Source organism: Callorhinchus milii, unplaced genomic scaffold, assembly GCF_018977255.1.
Source record: "Callorhinchus milii isolate IMCB2004 unplaced genomic scaffold, IMCB_Cmil_1.0 Scaffold6, whole genome shotgun sequence".
Classification (NCBI taxonomy): domain Eukaryota; kingdom Metazoa; phylum Chordata; class Chondrichthyes; order Chimaeriformes; family Callorhinchidae; genus Callorhinchus; species Callorhinchus milii.
In genome coordinates, this window is record NW_024704747.1 from 2,314,323 (window position 1) to 2,340,793 (window position 26,471).

General features: G+C 49.0%; 1 protein-coding gene across 1 annotated transcript in view; it reads right to left on the reverse strand.

Moving 5' to 3' along the window:
• LOC103191537 (contactin-associated protein-like 5) overlaps positions 1-26,471 on the reverse strand; it is a 123,314-nt gene that overhangs the window by 93,704 nt on the left and 3,139 nt on the right. The window contains exons 2-3 of the mRNA XM_042336196.1: positions 11,570-11,680; positions 9,496-9,689 (exon numbers count right to left, since the gene is read on the reverse strand). Of these exons, the coding sequence (XP_042192130.1) occupies positions 9,496-9,689; positions 11,570-11,680 (305 nt within the window). The remainder of the gene's footprint in view (positions 1-9,495; positions 9,690-11,569; positions 11,681-26,471) is intronic.

A 26,471-nucleotide genomic window follows, 5' to 3' on the forward strand; every position in this document is an offset into this window, starting at 1 on the left:
CAGAGGACGCGTGGAGTAAGGGAACTTGCCCAAGGTTTCGGCCTGGCCGGGAATCGAACCCGGGTCCTTTCGCTTGCAGAGGCGAGCGCTCTAAGCCGCTACACTCCGCTGTATGAGTTCCGAGTCCTGAAGTGGGGGGGGGGGGGAGAGAGGGGGGGGGGAAGGCGTTCAATCCATAAACCTTCTCACTCGGAGGCAGGTTTGCTACCAGCTGAGCCGGGTTGACACGCACAAGAGCGCTTTGAGAAAATTCACCCCTCTCTTGATGTGCAAAATGTCCCGAAAGGTTTATTAATGACGTCCGAGGTCATTTTTTTAAAAAAAAACCCACATTAAATAGGACAACACCCAGGCTGGGTGATGCTGCAAAAAAAATAATGCATCACGGACGATATTATTAGGGATTGATACAAAATGTGCTAAAGAGATCAGGTTCAGCCACACGCCCATTAATCACTGAGATAGAGTGTCTCTCTTTCAGCATGTTGCTGTATAAACTCCGTCTCTGACCTCGCCGTACATGAGGGAGAGGGGAATAGGGGCATGGGGGGGGCGGGGGGGAGAGGCGAGGGAGCGGGATTAGGAGGCTTGTGTGGAGTATACACTCTGTCTGGGATTAGGAGGACAGAAAAGTCCTGTTTCCGGGTATTAGATACCATGCGATTTAGAGTGACCAGCCTCAAGGTCAAATTTCAAAGCGCTATGAGACTTTATGGCAAACGTGATAAGTTGCTATATCAAGCGCCGGGATGAACGTCATATTTATTATCATATGATCTAGTCCAAATCCTGACTGCCCAGCATTTTGGAATGTCCTCCCAAGGTGAATGTAATTTGTTGTCGCTCTAAAGGAAAAAACTCAAGTGCACGGTGTTAAATGTGGGATTGTTATGATGATATATGATGTGCATAATGATGTGATGAAGGTAATCCTTGCATGTGATATAGCGGCTTATCACGTCTTCGAGACACCTGAAAGCGCTCCACAGGATACGCCGCGAAGTGAATTGATTGTATGTTTTGTGGGCGGAATTACGGTTTGAGCCAATTACGCGCAGCAGAGTCCCACAAACAGTCGTGGGTTGAATTAACCAATTATTTTTTGAAGAGATTATTACCCCTGGAAAGCATGGCAGCTCCCACCTGTTGATTGACCGTGAGGGCTAATTTGCGGGACGGGCTGAAAGAAAAAAAACTGGGTGCAAAATCTACACGTTGGGTTAATCACACAGTCATGAAATTAACACCAAATCTGTGAGTTACTTAACTAAGAACATCTGTAATTCCTTCTGTACACATGACATTGGCACACGGTTAAGCCGATCTCCAAATTTTCCACATGTGTTGATGCCTTAGTTGCAAATTAGGCCCAAGTGTGTAACGAGGGTTCATGAAGTCGCTATAATTATGCAGACAGATGCTTAGCAAGGCTGACGGTGGAGCCAAAGCCAGCGCGTTTCTTCTTTTGGCAGAGGATATGTCTTGAAGACCAGCCTGGCTCACATGTTCAGCTCCAAAGGTGCTGACGTGCAATCGTTTAGAGACACCAGATGCGCTCTCTCAGTCAGAAGTTTGTGGACTGAATGCTGGAGACACTGAACTCACATAGTCCAGGCTGACACTCCAATGCAGTGCTGAGGGGAGCGCTGGATTGTCGGAGGTGCCATCCTCCGGATGAGCCGGTCCACCGAGCTCCCCATTTGTGCCGTCCGTAGACAAGTAGGTGAATAAGATAAATAATCATAAAAATAATCCTTGCATTTGATACAGCGCCTTATCACGCCTTCGAGATGTCTCAAAGTTAAGTGAATTGACTGTATATTTTCTGGGCGAAACGCGGCAGCCAATTGCGCACAGCAGCGTCCCCGCAAACAGTCGTGGATTGAGTGACCAAATTCTTCTTTTTTTTGGTTTGTAGGGATTATTATGCCAGCAACCAGTTTTCCTACTTACTGCTGGGTAAACAGAGGCATGTGTGGAGTAAGCAAACTTGCCTAAGGTTTTGCCCCGTCCAGGAATCGAACCTGGGTCCTCTGGCTCGCGAGACGAGGGCACTAACCACTAGACTACGGGACTCCAAGAACGGTTGCAACCGCAATAATATCATCTTGTTGTGAACGGCACGGCAAGGATGGGTAAAGAATTGCAAGTGCGGTATCCTACGTGACTAAAATGTGCATTACTCTTCAACAAAAAACAGTCGAGCAATAACAAGGAAGGCTAATGGATGAAGCTTGCTTCCTTCGGAGGAGTTTGCGCGGATCTATTCATTATGCAAAGATAAAGAGCTTTTGTTTCATTAAGTGCTCGTTGGCAAACGAAAAATCTAAATGTTAAATAACGCAGCAGCATAATTTCTCCGTATCTGTGCAAATAAAGGGAACCGCGATTATAGGTCAATCAGCAGTTATAATTTCAACAGCGCGAGCTTCCTTTTGAGATCATCGAGATTGGAAAATCAATGGCAAGGCAAACAGGATTTTTGCTGTAAGTATCTAAGAGGGCAGTTTGGTTGAGTGCGGTAAAGTGTGCCCCGTCAAAAGCAATTGCTTATAAAGGCGGAGGTATTCCTGGTGCGGGAATTTCTTAGGCAAGTTTCCTTACTCCACACACGCCTCTGTTTACGCGGCAGTAAGTAGGAACCTGGTCACTCACATCAATCATCCTTGCATTTGATATAGCGCCTCATCACATGGATCAGCCACCACCACCAACAACTCTATAGCGCCCTCCACGCAAGGTAGTGGTTAAAATGGCGGAACCTGACTCCGAGCCCGGGGTTGGGGGTGGGTGGGTGGGGGGTGGGGAGGTGGCCAAAAGCATAGTCGAAGAGGAAGGTCTTCAGGCGGGACTTGAGAAAGGAGAGAAGGGGTACAAGTTGGGGGGATTCACGACCTCCGATGGTCGGGCGGAGGGCGCGAGGGACGTGCAGGAGGCCGGTGCCAGTTGAGCGGTGGTGGACTGGGGAGTGAGGAGGTCGGAGAGAGGTAGGGAGGTGCCAGGGAGTGAAGGGATTTGAACACGAGTGAGAGGATCTTGAACTCGAGGGGTCTCAAAGCGCTTCGCAGAACATGCTGCAAAGTGGCTTGACTACATGTTGTGGGCGAAAATTTCCCACAGAGGATTGAGTGACCAAATTATTATTATTATTTCTCTTGAAGGGTTTCCTATCCTCCAGAAAGTGATCCGCCAGTCGACTAACGACAGGGTTCCTACTTACTGCTGGGTAAACAGAGGCGTGTGGGGTAAGGAAACTTGGTTTAGGTTCCGCCCGGGCTGGGAATCAAACCCAAGTCCTCTCGCTTGCGAGGCGAGGGCTCTAACCATTACGCTACAGGACTATTGCCTGAGCCAGCCTTACGCACTCATAGATATCATATATTTAGTATTCCAGATTGGAAGGATAAAAAAAAAACAACAGCAGATTCTGTTGGACGAGAATGATGTTTCACAACCTTCCTCGAATCAGACATGTAAGCAAACCCGTCCAATGCAACAGCAGCCAAAAACACATTGAGGTTTCACTCTCACTGAAATGGAGGTAGTTAAATTGAAACGCTTATATAAACTGCCACAGCTTACGCTAAGCACTGCTCTAATGTGCCTGATTTCTCCACGGTGAAATAAAACCTGGCAGAACATGGCAGGATGTAATTTTGACCAGCATTTAACGGCGTAAAAGCGGATTAAAAAGCCTGACAGAGTCGTGGCTGCCACAGGAACTCTCTTGTTTGCAGCAGACCAACTCTTCTCTCCTCCCAGCTCAGCGTTAATCTACACTACTGTTACGCCCTCCGGAACGCAACCGCACGCGAAGGGCGCTGCCCAAATGCGAGTTGTTTTCCCTTCACGCCTTAGCACCTCTCCGCCTTTCCAACCTCCTCCTTCGCTCAGTTACCTCAGTCTTTTCACTCGGTGCATCCTCTTCCCGCCCATCTGTGGTGAAAATTTCCAATCTACGTCCCTAAAATGTGGAGCTTCCTCTCCTGACCCTTCCAAATCCTCTCTTCTTTGCCTAAGGTTTCGCCCTGACCCGCCCGGGAATCGAACCCAGTTCCTCTCCCTCGCGAGGCGAGTGCCCTAACCACTGCGCTACAGGACTCCAATGCAACAAGGTCTCTGAACGCTATACAGTGGTGGGTTTGGACCCTGAGCAAGAGAGGGGAGCGGGAGGGGAGGTGACCATAGGCTTGGTCGAAGGGTAGTAATAATAATAATAATAATAATAATCCTTGCATTTGATCTAGCGCCTTATCACGCCTTCGAGACGTCTCAAAGCGCTTCACAGGATACGCTGTAACCTGAATTCACTGTGTGTATTTTGTCTAATTATTGCCTTTCAGAGCTCTTTGTAATACAATGCGTCGGATACAGCGGATGTCAGGGTGAATGTCAGGGAATAAAAGCTGCTCTCGCTTTGTTTCGCTTGCTGCATTGAATGAGCCACATTAGGAGCCTTCACCGCTGACGACTTGCCTCGACCTGAGATTGCACAGCGCAGAAAATCGGAAAATTATTCCCCAACCCATTACTGATGCAGAGATTGCCAAACTGTATCATTTAATTCATTTCATAAGCTTGCTGTGGACGGCTGATTTTCTTCGACTGACCCGAATGTAAAATGTGTTAAACGTTTCTAAGTGCAGTCTAAATCCTTTGCTAATCGGAGCCCCGGCTTCACGGTTAAAAAAAAAGAAAGGATATCGTTGGAATCTTTTCAGCTGTCAAATAAAAACAATCTCGACTTGCTTTATTTCCCCTGTTATTTTCTCTGCTCTTTGAGCCAATCCGCAAGGGAATGATACTCAAGTCTTGCGGACAGTAAATCCTAAATAATAACGCTTCTTACGTTTGATATAGCGCCTCTCATGTCGAAGCACAGATTAAAGCCCTTCACAGGGTATATTGTAAAGCGAAGTGACTTGTGCATTTTGTAGGCAAATGCTGAAGTGCTTTGGATGGTCAATTGCACGCGGTCTCTAATTCACCTACAAACTGCGCAGCCACTACGTTTTACGTTGAAATCCTGCGAAAGCCTTGGGCCGTACACAAAGAAAGATCAGGACAAAATTTCTATCCCGTTTTGTAGCCGGATTTTTATCGGAATATTGGAGCTTTTCCGGGTTGGGAAAGGACCCGATCGGCAAAATAGCCAGGAGCGATCAGAAGTGCGGATGTCTGATTTCCAACCACAGGTGTAATATAAATAGTAATGATCACTGCACAGCAGCGTCCCCACAAACAGACGTGGATTGAGTGTCCAAGTTACTATTATTATTATTATTATTTTGTTGGAGAGATTATTGCCCCACCAGAAAGCAACCCGCCAGTCGTCTAACCACCGTGTTCCTGCTTACTGCCGGGCAGACAGAGGAATGCCAAGTGGAATCCCGCAGCGAAGTGGTTAGACCCCTCGCCTCGCAAGCGAGAGGACCCGGGTTCGATTCCCCCGGGTAGGGGGCGAAACCTTCGGCAAGTTTCCTTACTCTCCACGCGCGCGCGCACGCGCGCACACGCACGCACACACACACACACGCGCGCGCCTCTGTTTGCCCGGCAGTAAGTGGGAACCTGGCTGTTAGTCGATTGGCGGATCGCTTTCCGGGGGTGGGGGGGGGGGGGTAATAATCCCTTAAAATAAATATATAAATAAATAATTGGGTCACTCAATCCACGACTGTTTGTTGGGGACGCCGCTGTGCGCAATTGTCCGCCCCGTTTTGCCCACAAAATATACAGTCACTACATTTTACAGTATGTGTTGTGAAGCGCTCGACGAAGTGATAAGGCGCTGAATCAAATGCACGGATTATTATTATTATTATTATAATAATGAGTGTCTGCTTTCAGAATAATGCTCAGTTCCTTGGGCTCCTACCAGTGGGCACAGCTCATTGATATTTCAGCGGCGACCTACCCGGGGAGATCGGCAGATCAGTATGACACACACGCTCTCTTCCTAAGTGACGCATTCAGGCAGAAGTGAGAAGAGCCTTCAATTGTATTGACTTCATTCTTTAGGCATCAATTAAGAGCTCGAATTAGTGTGATTCATACCTCCAGCAGAATCCCCTATCGTAGCTGATACAGAATTGCACAGCATTGCTAATTGGATCCTCGGCCATCTTATTGATTGACTCCTCCGTGTCTCTTGTCCTTCGGGGGTGACACACTTACGCGGTAAGAGGCTACGACACAAATTGCCTGCTGTCGATATCACCAGAAGCAGTCTTGTGCTCTCTTCCTTTCTCCAAGTCCGAGTCCTGGAATCCTGTAGCTCGGCGGTTAGAGCGCTCGCCTCGCAAGCGAGAGGATCCGGGTTCGATTCCCGGGCGGGTCGGGTCAGGGCGAAACCTTGGGCGAGTTTCCTCACTCCACAATCCTCTGTTCACCGATAAACCCTCATTCACAAACAAAATGGTGGAGGTGGAGCCTGACATTGAGCTGGGGGAAGTGGGAGGTGGTCTTCAGGCGTGGTCTGAAAACGGGGCAAGAGGGGGCAAGACGGAGAGGGACTGGGGAGAGAGTTTTAGGGTGATAGCGAAGCGGACGGGAGGGTGGCGGTGGGCGGGGTGGGGGGGGGCAACAGCTAAACACGCTTTGAAACAAGCTTTGTACACGTAACCAACTGGGAGCAAAGGAAGCAGATGCGAAGGATATCACAGCTGGAGTACTCTGTCCTCACATAACTCAGTTACGGATTGGAAATTAAATTGAAATTCTCTATTGCCCCAGGTCTCGGGACGTGTGAGATCAGGGAGGAAATTGGGGTTGAAGGAAGCGAGCAATTAAGGGTATATACACGTCAAAATCATCCGTACCTACCAGGGAAGTTAAGTAGCGTCTCCTATGTGGAGGAGTTGAACGAAGATAAATTCAAATGAACTTGGATAGCAAAATACATAGTTTAGTGCGTTGGTGCGAGAAGAAAAAAGGGTGGGGGGTGGTGGCCACACCGGAAACACCAACGTACTTGATCAAAAGTGTCTATCATCGATGCAGGATTGTGAGACGCTATGTGGCGCACGGCAATATCCAACGAACAGCCACAAAATTTGGTTGCAAAACCTTTAACGTCCACCTGAACAGACACAAATCGGACCTCGGTTTAACGTGCCGCCCCCACCCCGAAGGACTGTGCCTCTGATTAAAAAAAAAGCAGTGCTCCCCCCCCTCCGCCAGCGCTGCAACACCGGACTGTCAACCTAGATTACGTGAGGGTCAAAGACCGGACCGAACCCGCAAGTCAGGTCACCTTAAAGCCAGTTCAGCTCCAAGGAGACCCCACTTACCATCCCACCACCCCCCACCCACCCCCCCCCCCCCACCCCAGACAGCGGGGACGTAAGCGACCGAATCCGCCTCCAATAACAGCAGCTCATTACGTGAAGTACTCGAAGATCCCTCAACGTGAATAAGGTGCCGTTATCAAAAGCAATTACCGCCAGAAAAAATATTCCGATATTATTTTAAACCCGCTCAAGTCCTTCCTCGTTTCCCGTCCTGTCAAAATAAAGTGTTCGACGCTGTCACATTCTTTGTTTCACCCTGGGCGAACGGGATTTAAATGAGAAAATTCAAAATAATAGCGGAGTGGAGTATAAAGCACTGTCTAACACGGGGACGTTATTAGATTCTGTTTTTACCTGCGTGTGTGTCATTTCAAAATTGCTTTTCCTTAAAGCAAACTTGAGGCCTTAATTACAGCTGTAATGTCACTGCTCATTGCAGCAAATATATGAGGTCGGTCCCTCGCTGATGCTCCATTTCCAATCTCTCCATCAGTGTTGGACTTTGAACGGCTATTAAGTTGGCTGGGATGTCTTTTAACCCTTGTTCCGCCTACAGGTTAGGAGCTCGTGGTGCGACCGACGTGGAGTCGAGTCCCTGGCGACGTGTCCCTGTGCGCACACGCACCCCCCCCCCCCCCCACCCCCACCCACACACAAATACGCAGTCACCGCGCTTCGCGGTAAACCCTGCGAGACGCAACTTCGAGACGTCCTTCCCGACGTGAAGTCTGTTGGAATAAATTGGACTCTCGGCCCAACCAGTCCGTGTCGCTGGTTATACTCCACGCAAGTCTTCACCACCCCCCCTCTCCCTCCCAATTTGACGGCATCTTTCACGTTCAGGAGGACCTCGCAAGGAGCTTGACAATCCTGGCTCGACAGGAATTGGGTGGGGATGGCGGGGGGGGGGGGGGGTGGGTGAGGACAGAGGGAGGGGAAGCACAATGGAATTGGGAGTCAAAAGCAGGCGACGGAATGAGTTGAGATCAATTGATTCCTTACAGCCTTGGTGCTTTGTATCTCAACCTAGTTCATATTGAAGCAACTCAACTCTGTGATGACTCCAGGAGGCTCGGGGTGGTTTGGAGCGAGGAGCTGTGAAGCGACGCCTCATGGAACCCCAAAAATATTCTCGTTAGAGAGGGGGGGGATAAAAGTCTGGGCGAGATCGAAGCTTTCAAGGTAATGAAAGGGAATGGGTGAGGCGACCAGCGCCTTCTATTCAAGCAGGAACCGGAGTTTGAGATAAAAAGGAAGGAACAAACCCAGATTGATCTCAAGGAACAACAAACAATGATGTGGGAAATGCAAGAGCGTTCCTTAAATTAGCGCAGTTGTTAATTAGCGCCGCAATTAACAGTGGTTAGCGTTCCGAACTTGGCACAAAATTTGCCGTAACTTACTGGTGACAGTGTTCTCTCCCGCCCACACCCGCCACCCACTCTGCTCATCCATCCGTCTTCCAAACCAAATGGTTAACAGGGATTTTGCTGTCGGGCGTAGTGACTGTGCCTTGGTAGATGAAAATGGCAGCCAATTTAAGAACCTAGTAACTTCTAGGCAATAGAAGACCAAGACCGGTCCAGTTTGCCTTCTACCATCTATCTGATGTGCCTGTGAAAGAGTCGACACTCTCTTCTTCCATCATCTCCCTCGGGGAGCCTGTTCCACACGTTGACTGCTCGCTCACTGAAATGGTCCTTCCGCAGACCATTCCCGACCTTGGGAACTAGACACTAAACCATTGACACCATCGCTGGAGTCTTTGAGCAGGAAGGACGTGTGGCTATTATTGTACAAAGAAGACCGAGGTTCAAAAGTCGAGCCTTGAGTTCCTTGGAGTTGAGGTACAGATCCATTGAAGGAATGGCAGAACAGGCCCGAGGGCTGAATGGCCTCCTCCTGTTCCTCTGTTCCTAAGAAGTGGGATTTCACTGCGTAAGAGAATGAAATGCATTGTGTGGTTTGCATTATTAATAATAATAATAATAATAATCCTTGCGTTTGATGCAGCGCCTTATCACGTCTTCGAGACGTCTCAAAGCGCTTGACAGAATATACTGTAAAGTGTAGTGACTGTGCATTTTGTGGGCGAAACGCGGCAGCCAATTGAGCACCTCCGGTGATTACATCTCTCTGTATGTGACACACACACTCATACACATGCGATGTACAACAGCAGCTAATGATGAGGAGCACTGACCCAGATGCTGTCTTGCTGCCGGTATTGTTTCCAGTTGCTCTCCGAGTCGCTGAACATCAGGGCGTAGCTGGTCACCCAGTCCGAGCTCCCGTACCTGCCCTGTGTGGCCACGGCCGTGACCTCCGTCCTCTCGCCCAGGTCTATCTGCAGCCACTGGGGCCGGTTGGACTCCAGCGGGGACCAACCTCCGGCACCTGGAGATACAAGAGTTGGGAAATGTAGAGTTAATACACCCTGGGTTTAGCCATTGGTGTGTGTGTGTGTGTGTGTGTGTGTGTGTGTGTGTGTGTGTGGTGGTGGGTGGGGGTGGGAGGAGAGATCAACCTGATCAGCACCAGGACATCTCAAGGCTCCTCACATCATTTCGTTGGACCTGCGGGTGAAAACGGCAATGGGGGAAAGAGGTGACCGTAAGAGCGGTCGAAGAGGAAGGTCTTCGGGCCCGATCTGAAGACGGGGAAGGAGGGGAGGGCGTGGGGTGAGGCGGAGGGGTTGAAGGCGTTTGGGTGGGTGGGGGGGAGTAGCAGCCGATGATGGAACGGAGGGGACGTGGGACGCGCAGGAGGCTGGAGCCAGTCGAACGGAGGCGGTGGGTAGTGGGTTGGGGAGTCAGCAGATCGGACACTCTGCAACACAACCCTAAGAGCTCATTTCTCTCGGATTATAATGTTGCTCGAGCACCATTAATTACGAGGCAGTCTCCCCTTGTAACGTTACCCAAGCAAGCTGTTAGCGACAGGAGCAAAGGGAAAGTAATTTAATTGTGAAAGCTAATGGAAATCTTGCAGTGATTGATCTCAGAGCCGGGGGTGTGGGGGGGGGGGGTTGGGGGGGAGAAAACACAAATAAAATCCGAGCAGTTATACAAGCGTGCGAGGCTAAATCAATCGGATTTTACCGAGTTGTGGGGAAATTACCTTTGCGGAAGAACAAACTTAATAATAAACATCTACTGTATTTAAAACACACACACACACACGCACACACGTGCCCGCACGCACCCACGTGTCCACACGCACACACGTGCCCGCACGCACACACGTGCCCGCACGAAAGCAAAGAGGGTAAAGTGAGGGCAAGTGTTTTTCTGGGGAGGTTTCTTTCCATTTCATTTTAATAATGCAACACAATACACAGTCAATTCGCTTTACAGTGGATCCTGCGAAACGCTTCGAGACGTCTCAACGACATGATAAGGCGCTGAGATCAAATGCGACCATTATTATTATTATTATTAATAACTTTCCCCCTTTCTCTTCTTCTCTATCTCTTTCTGTCGAAAATTGCTCTTACAGCAAACACTTCTTGTCTGTCTGTCCGTACGAGTGTATGTGCATGTGTGTGTCTGTGTGTGTGACTGTGTGTGTGTCTGTGGTGTATGTGTATGTCTGTGTGTGCGTCAGTGTTACTGTGTGTGTGTGTCTGTCTGTGTGTGTGACTGTGTGTGTGAGACTGTGTGTGAGAGACTGTGTGTGTGTGTGTGAGAGAGAGAGAGACTGTGTGCATGTGTGTGTGTGTCTGTCTGTCTGTGTGTGCGCGTTTGTTGACTTTTTTTGTTTTCGGGGTTCTTTCAGGTCAAAGATCTCATCAGGGGCTGATTAATAATAATATTAATAATCATAACGATGAATAATCATAACAATCCTTGCATTTGATGCAGCGCCTTGTTACCTCGTCGCGACGTCTCAAAGCGCTTCACGGGATGTATTGTCAAGTGGATTGACTGCGTATTTTGTGGGCGAAACGCAGTAGCCAACTGCGCGCAGCAGCGTCCCCACAAACAGCCGTGGATTGAGTGACCAAACATTTTTTGGGAGGGATTATTACCCCCGGATTATTACCCCCGGAAAGCCATCCGCCAATTGACTAACAACCGGGTTCCTACTTACCGCTGGGTAAACAGAGGCGTGTGTGTGTGTGTGCGTGTGCGGAGTAAGGAAACTTTCCTAAGGTTTTGCCCTGACCTGACCCCCCGGGAATCGAACCCGGGTCCCTCTCGCTTGCGAGGCGAGCGACGGGGGACCGTTGAGAACGCCAGCACGCACGTGCATTGCCCCGTAGCCCGGAGTCTCACCGTCTCGTCTGTTCAGCTTCGCAAAACCCGGGCTGTGGCTGCCGGACAGTTCTGAGGAGGAATCGAAGACCAGCTGAGGAAGCTGAGACACCAGGTGTTCGTCACAGTCATCTGTCGGGACCAAGTTCAGAGTCGCAATTAAAGTCAATTAACTGTGCAGCGCGGCTTTGCAGCATCATTTGCAACATCAGCGGAGCCGTTCAGTGAGACCTTCACAGTGTCGGAGGTTACAACAACAGCGGTCCTTGCGTTCGGCCCACAAAACGTACACTCAAGTCATTTCACAGTAGAATCCGTGAAGCGCTTTGAGACGTCTAGAAGACGCAAGTGCAAGGATCATTACATTATTGTTCGACCCAGCGCCTTTCACGCCAGAAAGTGCTTCGCCGGCTGCACTGTAAAGTCTTAGTGACTGTGTATTTTGAGGGCACATGGGGCAGCCAGGGCACCCGGAGCGAGAAACTACCTTCTCTTTTCAGACGCTACCAAGGGATTTTTAACGTCCACCCGAACAGGACGCAGCTGGGTTTAAGGTCTCATCTGAAGGACGGCGACTCTTGATGATACAGCGCTCTCCTCAGCAACGTAACGAAATGTCAGCCAAGACTTGAAAGGCCTCAAGGCGGGAGCTTGAACTCACAAGCTTTGACTCAGAGGAGAGCGTATTAAATAGCGTCAACACGACAAGCCTTACAAATAGCTTGACACTGACAGTTTCCTCCCGTTCCTCCTGTTTCTTGCTCTGCACCCAACCGTTCCGCAACGAAATGCAAGATAAAAAAAAACGCCAAGCACTGAATGGTCCAGAATTATTTCTCAAGCTATTCCCACGAGAGATAGCCCTCACTGTCCGCCTGCTTTATTTTATTATTTTAATGCGTATTAAATTATAATCCTTGGAAATGCCATCCCCGGAATAATTAATTACAGGTTAAAAGCCAATTACACGAAACTACTAATTCAAAGCGTACTGTTGTTGATTTAGCTGGTCTACCGGTAGAGGTCATGTGCGTTAAGTTGGAGAATTTAAATGGTAGAACTCATTAATATTCTGGAGACTATTATAAATTATTACTTCACACTTGACCAATTAAGACAAACTAGCTTCAATAAGACATTATCAAAGATAATACTGGCCTGTCAATGGGAGCACAGGGAATTTTTTTTGCTCCTTCAAATACTTTGCTTGCCTACCAAACACCCAGTCACTACACAACGCAGTAAATCCAGGCGGGTCTGCAGGATTCCAGGGCACTCGCTGCTGATGGCAGCACCAGCCCCGGCCCGGCTCGTCGCCAGGAGCTGGAAGGGGCCGACCGGTCACTGGGGGTCAGGGAATCCTCCCCCCCCCCAACCCCCCAACCCCCCAAGCCTTGGCTCTCGCCAACCTGCGCCTAATACTTTCCGGAATCAGGTAAGCAGGACGAGTCCCTCCGGGGAGAGAGAGAGAGAGAGAGAGAGAGAGAGAGAGGGAGAGAGCGCATTCCATTCCAGTCCATTGGGGAAATCTCCAACGTCAAAGTCACAAACATATGTGGAACTCTCCATCGCGGTTGAGTGACCGAAAAAAAAAAAAAAACCAAAATGTAAAGACGCCGGTAGACTTAATCACAGCAGATTTTCCAACTGATATTTAACACAAACAGAAATAAAGAGCGCAATCAATCAATCAGTCAGTCATTCATCCCATTGAGCGGGCAGATGGCACAACATGCTGTTGATGCCTTATTTCACTTTTATTGCTTGAATAGTAATTGAATGATGGAAGATTTCATTTAAACAAAAAACCGCTGTCAGTGTTAGATTAACTGAGTGTACTTTCCACATCGCCCGCAGAAATATGCAGTCGATTCACTGTACAGTATATTCTGTGGAGCGCTTTGAGACGTCCTCCCAACGTGAAAGGTGCTATAATAATAATAATAATAATAATAATAATAATAATAATAATAATAATAATAATAATAATAATAATAATAATAATAATAATAATAATAATCCTAGCATTTGATATAACGCCTTGTCACGTCGTCGAGAAGTCTCAAAGCGCTTCACGGGATATATTGTAAAGCGGATTGACTGTATTTTGTGGGAGAAACACGGCAGCCAATTGCGCACAGCGGCGTCCCACAAACAGTCGTGGATTGACCAAATTCTTTTCGGAGTCGGGGGGGGCAGTCATCATTACCTCCGCTAGTTAATAATTAGTATTATTAAACCGAGCGCTCTAACCACTGAGCTACAGGACTCCCCAAACAAAGGTAAGGATCGTTATTATCTTAAAACTATCTCAGCAGAAAGCACAAATCAAACCAGGGCTGTGGGTTTATGAACTCACTCCCTCCCCGTCCAACCCACTCCCCTCGTCCAGCAAGTCACTACATCTTGACCTCCCTCATCGAGTGACAGGCCAGACAGTGTCTGTGTGCTTAACAACGTGGGACCTCAACAGCAGGTGTAAAATAGCAGAGTCGAAAGAAAAGGCTTCGGAGAAAATTATCACATTGAGTGGTTTGTGCGATCACGCACGGCAAATCTATTAAACGGTAACAGTAAGATAATACGAGTTAACACGATAATACCTGGGCGAAACATTTGCATTCGCATCACAGATTTCCGTCGCCTCGCGCTACAAATCTGTGGGTGAAACACCTCAATCTCGTTCGATTGCGGCGCTAAAACTTCTCAGAATGAACCCAGGCCACGAGCCCCCGCCTCCGTCCCTCGCGTCCGTCCGTCCCTCTCGCCCACGCTCTCCGCCTCGTTTGTGGGGGAAGAATCGGAGGTTGAGCTCGACACGGAACTCAACAATGGGTGCTTGCCAGCGTGCGAATCCGACGCACACAAGGAATCAATTCGCGCCCGATGCCGTGACTTCCGTCGCACCCTCAGTACAGTCCGACCCTCCGCCCTACAACCCCCACCCGACCCCCTACCGCATCGGAACCCAATTAGAATAAAACGTCAGCTCGATTGGTAGCCGTTCCCCGGCCTCCAATGCAGGAGGGCTGTGGGTTCAAGCCTCCCCCCCCTCCGGGACTTTTGAGCTCACGCTCCCATCGTCACCCCCGATCAAAATTGGTCATTCGTTTCGCTTCGTGGCTGTTTGTGGTCCGTGTCTGCGTGCAAACGGCCATCGCGTTCACCCCCAAAATACACAGTCACCGCGCTTTGCAGGTTACGTGAGGAATGCGGCGGAAGAGACGGATTTTTAGGCGGAGAGTAGGAGAGGAGGAGGAGGGAAGAAGATTTTCGAGAAGAGAGCTTCTTTAGCCTCTGAATATGCATCGACACATCATTGGCTCATTCTCGCCTCTCTCTTTTCGTTTTTGTTTCTCTCTCTATCTTCTCTCTCTCTCTCTTTATTATATATCTCCCTCTGTGTGTCTTGTCACTCTTTCTGTCTTTTTTCTTTCTCTCGCTCTCTCTCTGTCTCTCTTACATCTCTATTTCTGTCTTCTCTCTCTCGCTCTCTCTCTTTGTGTGTGTCTCTCTCTCTCTCTCTCTCTCTCTCTCATACATAAGAACATAAGAATTTGCTGGACAAAAGAATATCAACGTCTTCCAACCTTCACCTTCCAACCATCTTGGCAGTCGCACGACGTGTTGTGCCCCAAACTATAAACTGTATCCTAAGATAGTATTTCCTAAAATAAATCTGCTCTGTCTCTCTCTCTCTCTTTCTCTTTCTCCGCAGTATGTTGAAAAACCTATCAGCGGAGGTGGGTGAGGGATGAAGAAATTACGGGGCAGGAGAAACACTGAGCACTATGTTCAACACTTTGCCACCGAAATGCTTTAATCTGCAGCCTCCGCAACTTGTCACGGCTTTAAATATCAGAATACAGATAACTCTTTAAGGGTAAGGTCGCTTTTGTGGCACAGCAGCACGAGTAGTAAGCAGAAGGCATTAGATTAATTTGAGGAAAGACTGGGATACGTACCCAGGTGAATAATAATAATAATAATGATAATAATAATAATAATAATAAGCTTGGCATTTGATACAGTGCCTTATCCTGTCGTTGAGACATCTCAAAGCGCTTCACAGGATATACTGTAAAGTGTAGTGACTGTGTTTTGTGAGCGAGATCTGGCAGCCAAATGCGCTCAGCGGGGGTCCCCACAAACAGTCCTGGATTCAGTGACCAAATCATCATTGTTCATAGATTTTTTTAAGGCATTATTAGCCCCAGAAAGCGATCCGCTAATCGACTAACAACCGGATTCCTCCTTACTGCTGGGTAAATAGATGGTGTGCGGAGTAAGGAAACTTGCCTAAGGCTTCACCCCGCCCGGGAATCGAACCCGGGTCCTCTCGCTTGCGAGGCGAGAACTCGAACCACTGAGCTACGGGACTCTTTGCCTCTTTTGGAATGGGCCGAGACAGCAGAACAAGAGGACACAGGTCTAGGATTGTGAAGGGCAATTTCAGGACAGACACTGGGAGGTGTCTGATCACAACGCTGGCAGACACTCTTACCGCTACTTAAGAGACAAGCCCACGTCAGTTCCTGTCCGACCTGTCTATTGTTGCCTGTGCTGTGCTTGTTCTCCTTTCGTAATAATAATCCTCTCGTCTGTACAGCACCTATAATGACAGAACGTCTCAAAGTGCTTTGAGCACTCCTGGACGCTGACCCATGAGAAGGGCTCCACATAAATGGAAGTTGTGGCCTCGTAGGGTTTACTGTGAGCCTAGCTCAGTTGCTAGAACTCTCGTCTCTGGGTGAGAAGGTTTACGGGTTCAAGCCCCATCTTAGGTCTTTGTGTAACGGAAACGTTGCAGTCGATTGGCACACAGCAAAGTCCCACAAACAGCCTTGAAGTCATTGACCGACTGTTTCATTTGGGGTGGGATTGTCGGCCAGGACACTGGGAGAGAGAAATTCCAATTGCGCGCAGCAGCCTCCCACAAACAGTCGTGGATTGAGTGACCAAATTATTATTATTATTATTATTTTTTTCTTGAGGGATTATTATCAGGCATGTGTGTGTGTGTGTGTGTGTGTGTGCGCGCGTGGAGCAAGGAATCTCGCCCAAGGTTTCGCCCAGAGTCCCGGTGGGTTGGATTATCCGCCAGTGTAACACGTCAGCGGATATTTAAATACACAGAAAAACAGCTTTAGCAGAACAAAGCATATGTTAAAGCGCAACTTGACATTTCCTGAGCGACTCTGAACGTGTGCTGTCTGCAGTCGATCCCATCTGCTACGGATTTATATTAATGGTCAATATCCAATGGTCAGGCGAGCGCTACGAGCGAACCGGTGAATCTCCCGGCATCACAGAATCGTACAGCACAGAAGGAGGCCACTCGGCCCATCGTGCCTGTGGGTGCCGGCTCTTTGAAAAGAACCATCCGACTAGTCCCACTCCCCCCCCCCCCCACCAACCCCCACACACCCCCCCACACCCCCGCTCGTCAAACTGCCTCAAAGCCACCCCGTCTCCCTCATTCCCTCCGCCCCGCCACCCTCCCTCCGCACCTTCAAATCCCGCCTAAAGGCCTTCAAAATCCCCCCTCCCTCCCACTCCCCCCGGCTCGGGGCGGGGGGGGGGGGCACGGGGAACACCATCAAGCGCTCCGGGACACTATCCTTTCCCCCTCCCCACAAGGATTGCGAGAATTGTTATCGTAAAGTGAGCATAAGGCGCAAAAGGAACTGCGTCTGAAAAATCGCCCCGTGTTGTTTATGGCACATTAACGGGGAGGGGAGTGTGTTTTAAGCGAACGATTTGATTCCGTTCTCTGTTCCCACATAAAACAGCCGAGAACGTTAATTATAACCGCAATAAAACGTTACCAACTCGGAAGGCAATTCTTTCAGCAAATCGCTTTGTTCCTCTCCGTGCGCAGTTTATGTATCTATTAAGACTCAATTAAACAAGAAAAGTGGCAGTAAAAAAAAAACATCTCCTGCAGAAGTGTGACGGAAATAAATCCCCCTTTCTATGGCTCGCTTATGGATGATTCAGGCTTCTTGACCTAGACCCCTTATTCCGCAAGGAAAAAGAAGCTGGAGGTGTTTATTCTTCACCTTGTTCAATTTAAACGTGCGGACGATTAATTAGAAATAGCCGTAAATCCTCCCGTTTGATATATATAACTCCTGATCTCACCTCGGCTAAATGTCTCGAAGCCACTTCACGGATTTCCTTGAACCCAGCAGCTGGCGTTGCGCACCGCAAAGACGCTACCAAACAGTCACGAAACGAGTGGATGATTTTGTGGGCCAAACGCCGCAGCCAATTGCGCACGGCAGTGTCCCGCAAACAGTCGTGGATTGAGCGACCAATTTTTTTGGGGGGTGGGGGGATGAGTTGAACGTCTCATCTGAAGGATGATTCTGCTGTTGGATGATCCTAATCGAGTCTCGCAGTCGTTAAAGCCACAAAATAGTGTGCGGCAACTCCGAAAAAGGCGGATTCTTCTCAAAACCGGTCCTGGCTGCGGTTGTGAGGATGGCAAGATGGTCCCGTACCAGCCTACCTATCTGCTCCCTCTACACAGCGGGCTCCGTCAGCCCAACTCGCCCCACCATCGCCGATCGGGCCTTCAAGCTTCTCTGCCCCCACCCTCTGGAACTCCATCCCACAGTCCCATCGCTTCACTCCCCCTCTCGCCCTCCCTCAAGGCCCGTCTCAAGACCCTCCACTTCGACTGCGTCTTCAGTCTCCCTCCAAGCCCCACCCTCCCCGCCCTCCACCCGTCCTGATCCCAGCCCCGCAGCTCGGGTGCAAATCTCTAACTGTCCAGGCCCTTGGGATGTCCTCCCGATGTGAAAAGAGCTGAGTAAATGTCACTTCTTCTTGTTTTTCAGAGACTGTGTGTACAATCCTGACTTGGCACAGGGAGAGGGCGGGTTAAAAGCACAAGATAAAGGGGACTACATTGTCATTGTAAGAGGTAAATGTGAGACACTATCACAGTCGATAAAAGGGTTTAGCAGCGGGATTGTATGTAATCTAGTAATCGTGCCCTCAGTTCGGTTAAAAGGAGTATCTGGTTTATCAAAAGACGTGGAATTCGATTCGTATTGGAAACGGGCCAAAGGAGCAAAGCCAACAGTGCAATAAAACAAGTTTTATTGCATCTTAGATAACCTCTAACAAGAGCCTCAACATTGGGGAGTTTCTATAATAATAATAATAATAATAATAATAATCCTTGTATTTGATACAGTGCTTTATCACGTCTTCGAGACGTCTCAAAGCGCTTCACAGGATATCGCCTGTAAAGTGAATTGGCTGCATTTTTTATGGGCAAAACCGGCAGCCGATTGCGTACAGCAGCGTCCCCACAAACAGCCGTGGATTGAAGTGACCAATTTATTATTGCTTTTCTTTCTTGAGGGATTATTATCAGGCGCGCGCGTGGAGTAAGGAAACACTTGCCCAAGGTTTACGCCCTGCCGGGAATCGAACCCAAGTCTCTCACTTGCGAGGCGAGTGCTCTAACCACTGAGCTACAGGATTCCACGAGCCAACAGAGGGTCGAGTTACAGCGCCTCTCGTACCGGGACGATGTCTCAAGATGTTTAACACAGATGGCTGGACACCCGAGCTGGGATAATCGGGGGGGAAATTGAGAGCTGACTAGGGAGATACTGGTGTGCGTGTGTGTGTGGGTTGGTGGGGGGTGGGGGTGGGGGTGGTAAGTTGACCGAAAGCGAGGTATGCCTTGAAAATGGGGAGGGAGGAGAGAGGCAGGTCAGAAGCACTCTGGGATAGAGTTCCAGACAGCGAGGGCAGAAAGCACGAAAGCAAACAAAAGACAGACCTCGGAAACACGCTGCAATTTCTATCGAGACGGAGATCAGATTCCGTGGGGACATTTCACCCCGTAGGACTAAACCCATCTTCCACTTCTAAAGCTAAACACTCCGCCGGCTCGCAGAGCGACAGAGCCATCGTTTGAGTTGGGATTGGAAGACGTTAAACATATAATTGCATACATATATATACATAAATAATACCATCAATCAATTCCCTTTACAGTTACGTTTTGTGATGGCTTGAAGACGTGGTATCAAAGAGAGGGAGTGGAGCGCGACGCACTTCAGACACACGTTATTTTTCCGTCTCCCGCTCCCTCCGCCTGGCATGTACCACGGAAGAGTTCCAGCCTATCCTTGCGATTTCCATTCAGAACACCACCTGCCCTGACTCTTGTCTCTCTCGCTCTGAGTGAGATTGCAAATTAGTGCTTAAATTGTGGCAATTTCGCTTGATTAACTCATTCACCGGGGACCAGTTTGAAAACTGGCCACAAATGCGTTTCATTTTGACTTGACTCGCGTCTCGTCTGGTCTGGGTGGGATCCAAACCCCTGTCGTGAGCAAAACAACTCATTAATTTCATAAAACTCTGACCCCTCACTGTCCACCTTTGAACGCCACAGAACAAGACGCAGCACATTGGCCCTGACAATACCCATTACTCTTGGACCACGTCAAAGATTCCAACCCTAACTCCCTCACTCCGCACTCTTCAGCAAATTAGTATTCAGATGAACAGATCTTCCGACTTCAATCGCTCAAACCCAGAGAGATTCCTGGCAACATTGCAGACACCTGCTACAGTAATCAGGGCCGCTTTGGAGTGCGATGGCGCAACAATAACACTTGCATTTGATGACGTCTCGAAGCGCTTCACGGGAGTTTACTGGAAAATGTGGTGACTGCGTATTTTGTTGATGAACCTGGCAGCCTATTTGCGCATAGTGGCGTCCCACAAACTGCCATCAAGTGAATGGATGTATTTGGGGGGCGGGGTGGGGGGGGGGGGTGGTTGATCAGGACGCAGAGAGAGAAAATAAAACCAATTCATAGAACATGTTATGGATTCATTTTTTTTTGAGGGATTATTACCCCCCGGGAAAGCGATCCACCTATCGACGAACAACCGGGTTCCCACTTACTGCTGTGTAAACAGAGGCATGTGCGTGTGTGGAGCAAGGAAACTTGAGTAAAGTCTTGCTCCTGACCGGGAATCGAACCCGGGTCCCCCAGTTTGCGAGCCAAGCGCGCTATCCACCACACCGCAGGCTCGCGAGCAAGCCCAATAAATATCCCTCCTTTATGTTGCCTTAACGCTGTGCACTGCTGCATGTTCTCTACCTTAATCGCAGTGACCTCTGCGTTGCCTTGCAAGTTTGCTCGGCGTGATGGTTGGTGACTGATTGATGAAGAACAGCAGGTGGCTGGAATCGAACTCTCCGCAAAGCCGCGTTATTAATGAGAGGTAACAAGCGATATACAGGGAAACGGCTCGAGACGGGGACGAAGGAGGTGTGGGACGAACCGATTAGGCCGTCCCTGCAATTAATGCAACCGGGAACTCTTCTGCTGTTTGAGGGCTCTGACTAAATGTATTTTGGATTGATCGGACTCAGTTCTGTACCTTTTGGACGCACGTTGACAGGATTCATAATCATATAGCAACAATAATAATCCTTGCGTTCGATATAGCGCCTTATCACGTCGGAGAGGCGTTTCAAAGCGCTTCACCGAATATACTGTAAAGTGGAGTGACTGTGTATTTTGTGGGCAGCTAATTCCATGCTGCAGTGACCCACAAACAGCCGTGGGGCTGAGCGAACACATTTCTTTTTGAGGAATTATTGCCCTCCGCAAAACGATCCACCAATCCGACGCACAACCTCATGTATTTTGCTTCATTTTTATCTTATGAATTCGGCTGTTTTTATTGCTTCAAAACACACGCCGTTGCCTTCAACTCCAGTCAGGGCAACGGGCTTCATCTTAACGTACGTCAGAGATATGCCAGGGAGGAATGGCTCACCTTCAAAGTCGCTCCAGGTGGCCTAGAGTTTCCATCCTACGACTCGCCCCTTCCCTCAAGGCCCACCTTCCGCTTTGATCGCACCTTTGGTCATACTTTACCCCGTCCCTCACCCCCACCCCCTCCTCAGCCGCACGCCCCCTGGGGAAAACAGCCTCGTTCGGTTCGCCTTCCAAAGCACACAGTCACTACACCTTACAGTCGTTCCTGTAAAACACTCGCAAAGCATGCAGTCTCCACACTTTACAATGTGTCGTTTGAAGTGCTTTAGGACATCCTCCTGACGTGAAGGGCTCTATATAAATGTAATTTGTTGTTGTTGTATTAAATGCACGGTTGATTATTACGATTGGTGTAAAATCCTTTGGGCCATTGATGTTTCAGACCGTGCAATAGTTTTGTTTAATAGTCTAATCACCTCTAAATAAAATGCTGAGGACCTTCATAATTGGTTCACCTACCAAACCCACAGTCACTGCACCACGCAGTAAATCCTGTGAAGTACTTCCGAGCGTGAAAGGCAAATGCAAGGGAATTCGTTCTATATTATTTAACCGAAGGCAGAAGTGGGCAGCACACGGGGAAATGCAAATCTTCTGCCTTCGAAGGTGATCTTCCTGAGTGCGTTGGCTGTGAATAGAGAAGTAAATGGACCGACATAATGAAGAAGTATCGCTAGGCGTCAGATGGCACAGACTGTAAGGTATTGGAGAGCCAGTCAAAGAGACGCTGGGGAGGATAAAGGACAGGTGAGGGAGGCAATGAAAGGGATGTGAGAAGTGTGAAGGACAGGCAACAGATCAAGTAAGTAGCGCGAGAGATACCGAAAGGAGTCTTGGATGCACATCTTTCGTCTTTCATGTGCTGAACAGTCTAGCTTATCCTTGCGTTCAATCTCCAGCGCTCCAACCCCATCGATCCGGATTCCTTTACAAAGCACTGGACTGAAATCGAGTGTGAGGAGCAACTCGGCTTGCAGGGTTTTTTTTGGGGGGTGGGGGGGTTCAGACGGGTGTCTGAGGGGCGGTGGAAACCCATCACTGCGCTTAGGGAGTATCCAAACCCAACAGAGTTCCATGAATCCCATCTACGCCTAAAATATAATCGTTTTTGGTCGCTCAATCCCCGGCTGTTTGTGGGGACGCTGCTGTGCGCAATTGGCTGCCCCGTTTCACCCACAAAGTACACAGTCACTACACTTTTCAGTGTATTCTGTGAAGCGCTTTGAGACGTCTCGGAGATGGGAAAAGCCGTTATGTCAAATGCGAGGATTATCATCATTATTATTATTATTATTATTACACCTGGAAATTCCTGTAGGTAATGCTGTCAGGTCAATTGCACGAAGATTCTGGGTTTAACTACCTCTGGCTCCCCCTCAGCACAGCAATGGGGGGTCGGCCTAGGCTACGTGAGTTCAAAGGGCCAGATGTGTGGTGTGACACCCAAAACTTGCTGCCTCAGGAGTGGGAGGGCTACCAAAGGAGCCGTGCTGGCACCCCCGGACTGACAGGCTAAGACTGGGTGGAATTTCAGGCTTGAGGACTCCAGCGATATTGGGATGAGGATCTTAATTGACAGCGGCCACCTCGAATTCCACATCTTCCTTCAATAATAGCCACTCATCCCGACCGACACTCAACAGGTATGGAAGAAATGCTCGCAATTGAAACAGTGAGCGAGGGTCGTGCCAGAGAATGGGTATCGATCTATGAATATTAATAATAATGATAATAATAATCCTTGGATTTGATATGGCGCCGTATTATCACATCATTGAGACGGCTCAAAGCGCTTGACACAGTATACCATAAGGTGGAGTGGCTGTGCACTTTGTGGGCGAAACGCGACAGCCAATTGCGCACAGCAGCGTCCCCACAAACAGCCGGGTTCCGACTTACTGCCAAGTAAGCAAAGGCGTGTGGAGTTAGGAAACTTGCCCAAGGTTTCATAACATCAGCCATTACAATGTGTAGCGAATCTCTAATAGTGCAGCAAGTTATTTTTCCAATTAGGACCATCCTTCTCATTTGGGCTATAGTCTGCTGGATTGGGGATTTGTCTGGAACATCCTTGGAGGTTGCCTTGGATTACAGCAAAACCTGCTCAGCATTGATAGACATGTCTCCTGGGGCCTCGTCCAGCTATGGAGCCCTTGCTCACCTGTTCCCTGGAGGACCGATTTATTTTTGGACGCGCTCATTCCGATGACCTAGGAAAGGGTGAAGAGCTGGGTAGGCCCATTGGGAATTGGACTTGCAACCTTTCGCAACTAACTGAGCTCATCTTCCTTGGCAGGAAGGGGCAGGTTACTCCTCAGTGAATAATAGTAACACAATCGCGTTTGATCCAGCGCCTTCCACGGTGGGAGGACGTCTATAATAACAATAATAATAATAATAATAATAATAATAATAATAATAATAATAATAATAATAAAATTTGATACAGCGCCTTATCACCTCCTCGAGACGTCTCAAAGAGCTTCACAGGATACATTGTCAAGTGAATTAACTGTGTCTTTTGCGGGGCGAAATGTTGTCCTTGTCTGTTTCCCATCGCATAATTGAATTCTCAAGAGCTGTATATTTATGACCTGAAGGACAGGCAGGGATATTAATCTGTCTCGGGTTGGATTGCCTGTCAGACGAACTTGACGTGTGATTTCAGATATCCACCTGCCTTCGTTTTTGGGTTGAAGCCTGATTTCTTAGGCTGAAGGATTTCCATCTTCTTAGCTTCGATCTGTCTGGCTGTGAGTTTCAGCTCAGGTCAAGGTGTCTGCTTTGTTTCAATTCAATGGCAGCAGTTGCATTGAGTGCAGTATCAAGTGGGTGATGGGGGAGGAGGAGGAGGAGGCGAATGAAGGAATGAGCAAGTCCTGCATTGCCGGGGGCTCCATCCTTCGGATGAGACATTGAACCGAGGTCCCATCCATCTGTGCCCTGTTCAGGTGGACGTTAAAGATCCCGTGGCCCGATCCGAAAAGAGAAGGGGGCTTCTCTCTCCCAGCGTCCCGGCCGACATTTCCACTCGTAATAATGTGACCGCTCAACCCGGCTGATCGCTCAGCTGTTTGTGGGGACGCAAAAATATACAGTCGATTCACTCTACAGTGTTATTAACAATAAGCCTCGCATTTTCCACAGCGACTGACTCCCTTTCGGGTCAGAAAGACATCTCGAAGCGCATTACGGCAGTCACGGGGCCTGCGTGTTTTGTAGGTGAACGCGATTCTACGCAGAAAGATTTGACTCTTCGGCTCTTACGTTCAGAGCGAGAGGCATGAAACGGAATTTGGAAAATTCTTACACAAAGCCTTCATCTTCAAGGCAATTTTTCTCTCGCTTCCGCTCTGGTAAAGTACTTCAAAGCAACGACAGAAAAGCCGACATCAAAAGTGAAGAGTGAATTGAACCATTTGCCCAATTTCCTCACACTCTGAAACTCTACGCAAACACAGTGAATCTAGACCCCGGGGGGAATTACTGCCCGAAAGGATCTGGGTCCGCATTAAAGTATCTGCCAATAAATGTGCAAATGCATAATGGTAAAGCTGTTACTAACTCCTCCACTGGAACTCTTTCTCTCATCCATCCCCTTGATCTTTGGGTGTGCAGTCACTGGGATCAGGGAAGTCGTCCTGCTCAGCTCCTGTTAACCCTCCCAGCTCTTGCCATCCTGCGCCTAATACTCTCCGGAATTACGTAAACAGGATGCGTCTCTCCGGGGAGAGGGAGAGGGAGAGAGAGAGAGAGAGAGAGAGAGAGGGAGAGAACGCATTCCATTCCAACAGTCTTTCTGTGAGATTTCCATGTGGAGGCGCGGAATTCTCAGCTCGTTCAGGAGACTCTGAAGCACAAGGTGATGGGTTTCCGCGTGTGTCAGACACCCCGGCTGACGGGAAAAAAGCATTTGAAAAATTCCTTGCGTGTGTCAGCCTGGCTCAGTCGGTATATAAGGGTATTTAAGAGGTACTGCGAAGCACGAGGAAGAGAGGAATAGTGGGTTATTCCCCTCTTCTCTACCTCTCTAATCCCTTCTTCTCTACCTCTCCATTTCCCTCTTCTCTACCTCTCCACTTCCCTCTTCCCTGCCTCTCTCTATCCCCCTCTTCCTCATGCGAGTGTGCGTCTGTGTGTGAGTGTGCGTCTGTGTGCGAGCGTGCGTCTGTGTGCGAGTGTGCGTCTGTGTGTGAGTGTACGTCTGTGTGTGAGTGTGCGTTGGTGTGTCAGTATGTGTCTGTGTGTGAGTGTGCATCTGTGTGTGAGCGTGCGTCTGTGCGTGAGTGTGCTCCTGTGTGCGAGTGTGTACATTTGCGATCGGAGTGCCCGTACTGCTCCCTCGAGCTGAACCCTGTCCAGTCTTATCTTAACGATCCAAATGAAGCAATCGGAACCGCCAGCACTCATGCTGGGAATCCTGCCGTACCGACCGTGTCGCTCTAAGCACCTTCCTGCGCCCTGAAAACCCATCGCAACTTGTGGGAGCTTTGAAGGAGGACACTTTAGTGAACAGTACAGTCGCAAACCTGATCCAAACGGGCTCCAGGTTTACATTTCACGCGCAAGAGATTCCAACGTAGCTTTGGTTGAACAAAGCATCGCGTTAATCACAGGACGGCTGCGCGTTTGTGGAGTCCCTTCAATGTAGTCAGTAAATAATCCACGCACGCACAGACACGCAAAAAAAATCCTCGCGAGGCGTCTCGAAGTCCCTCGAGCGGGAATTCCCTCCCTGCAAAATCGCGCTGCCTGTGTATTTTGTAGGTGATTGCGCAGATGATTTGGCTGCTCGTATCTGGAGGGATTGTTGGGCAAGTGAGGAACCCTCTTCTCTATTTGACCAGCGTCGTGGGATCTTTCGACGTCCAAGCGAACAAGGCACAGGTGGGACCTCGTCTCGTTTAAAGTCTCCGACAGTGCATTGCTCCCCCCACCCCCACCCCGGCGCTGTATTGGACTGTCAGCCTGGACTCTGAGTTCAAAGTAAGTCTAGTTAAGGGGCGATCTTCGTGAGGACAAGTGCAGTTATGGGGTGACAACGCAGTTGGTTGTGTTGTCGCTTGAACCCGCTACCTTCTGACTCAGAGGCG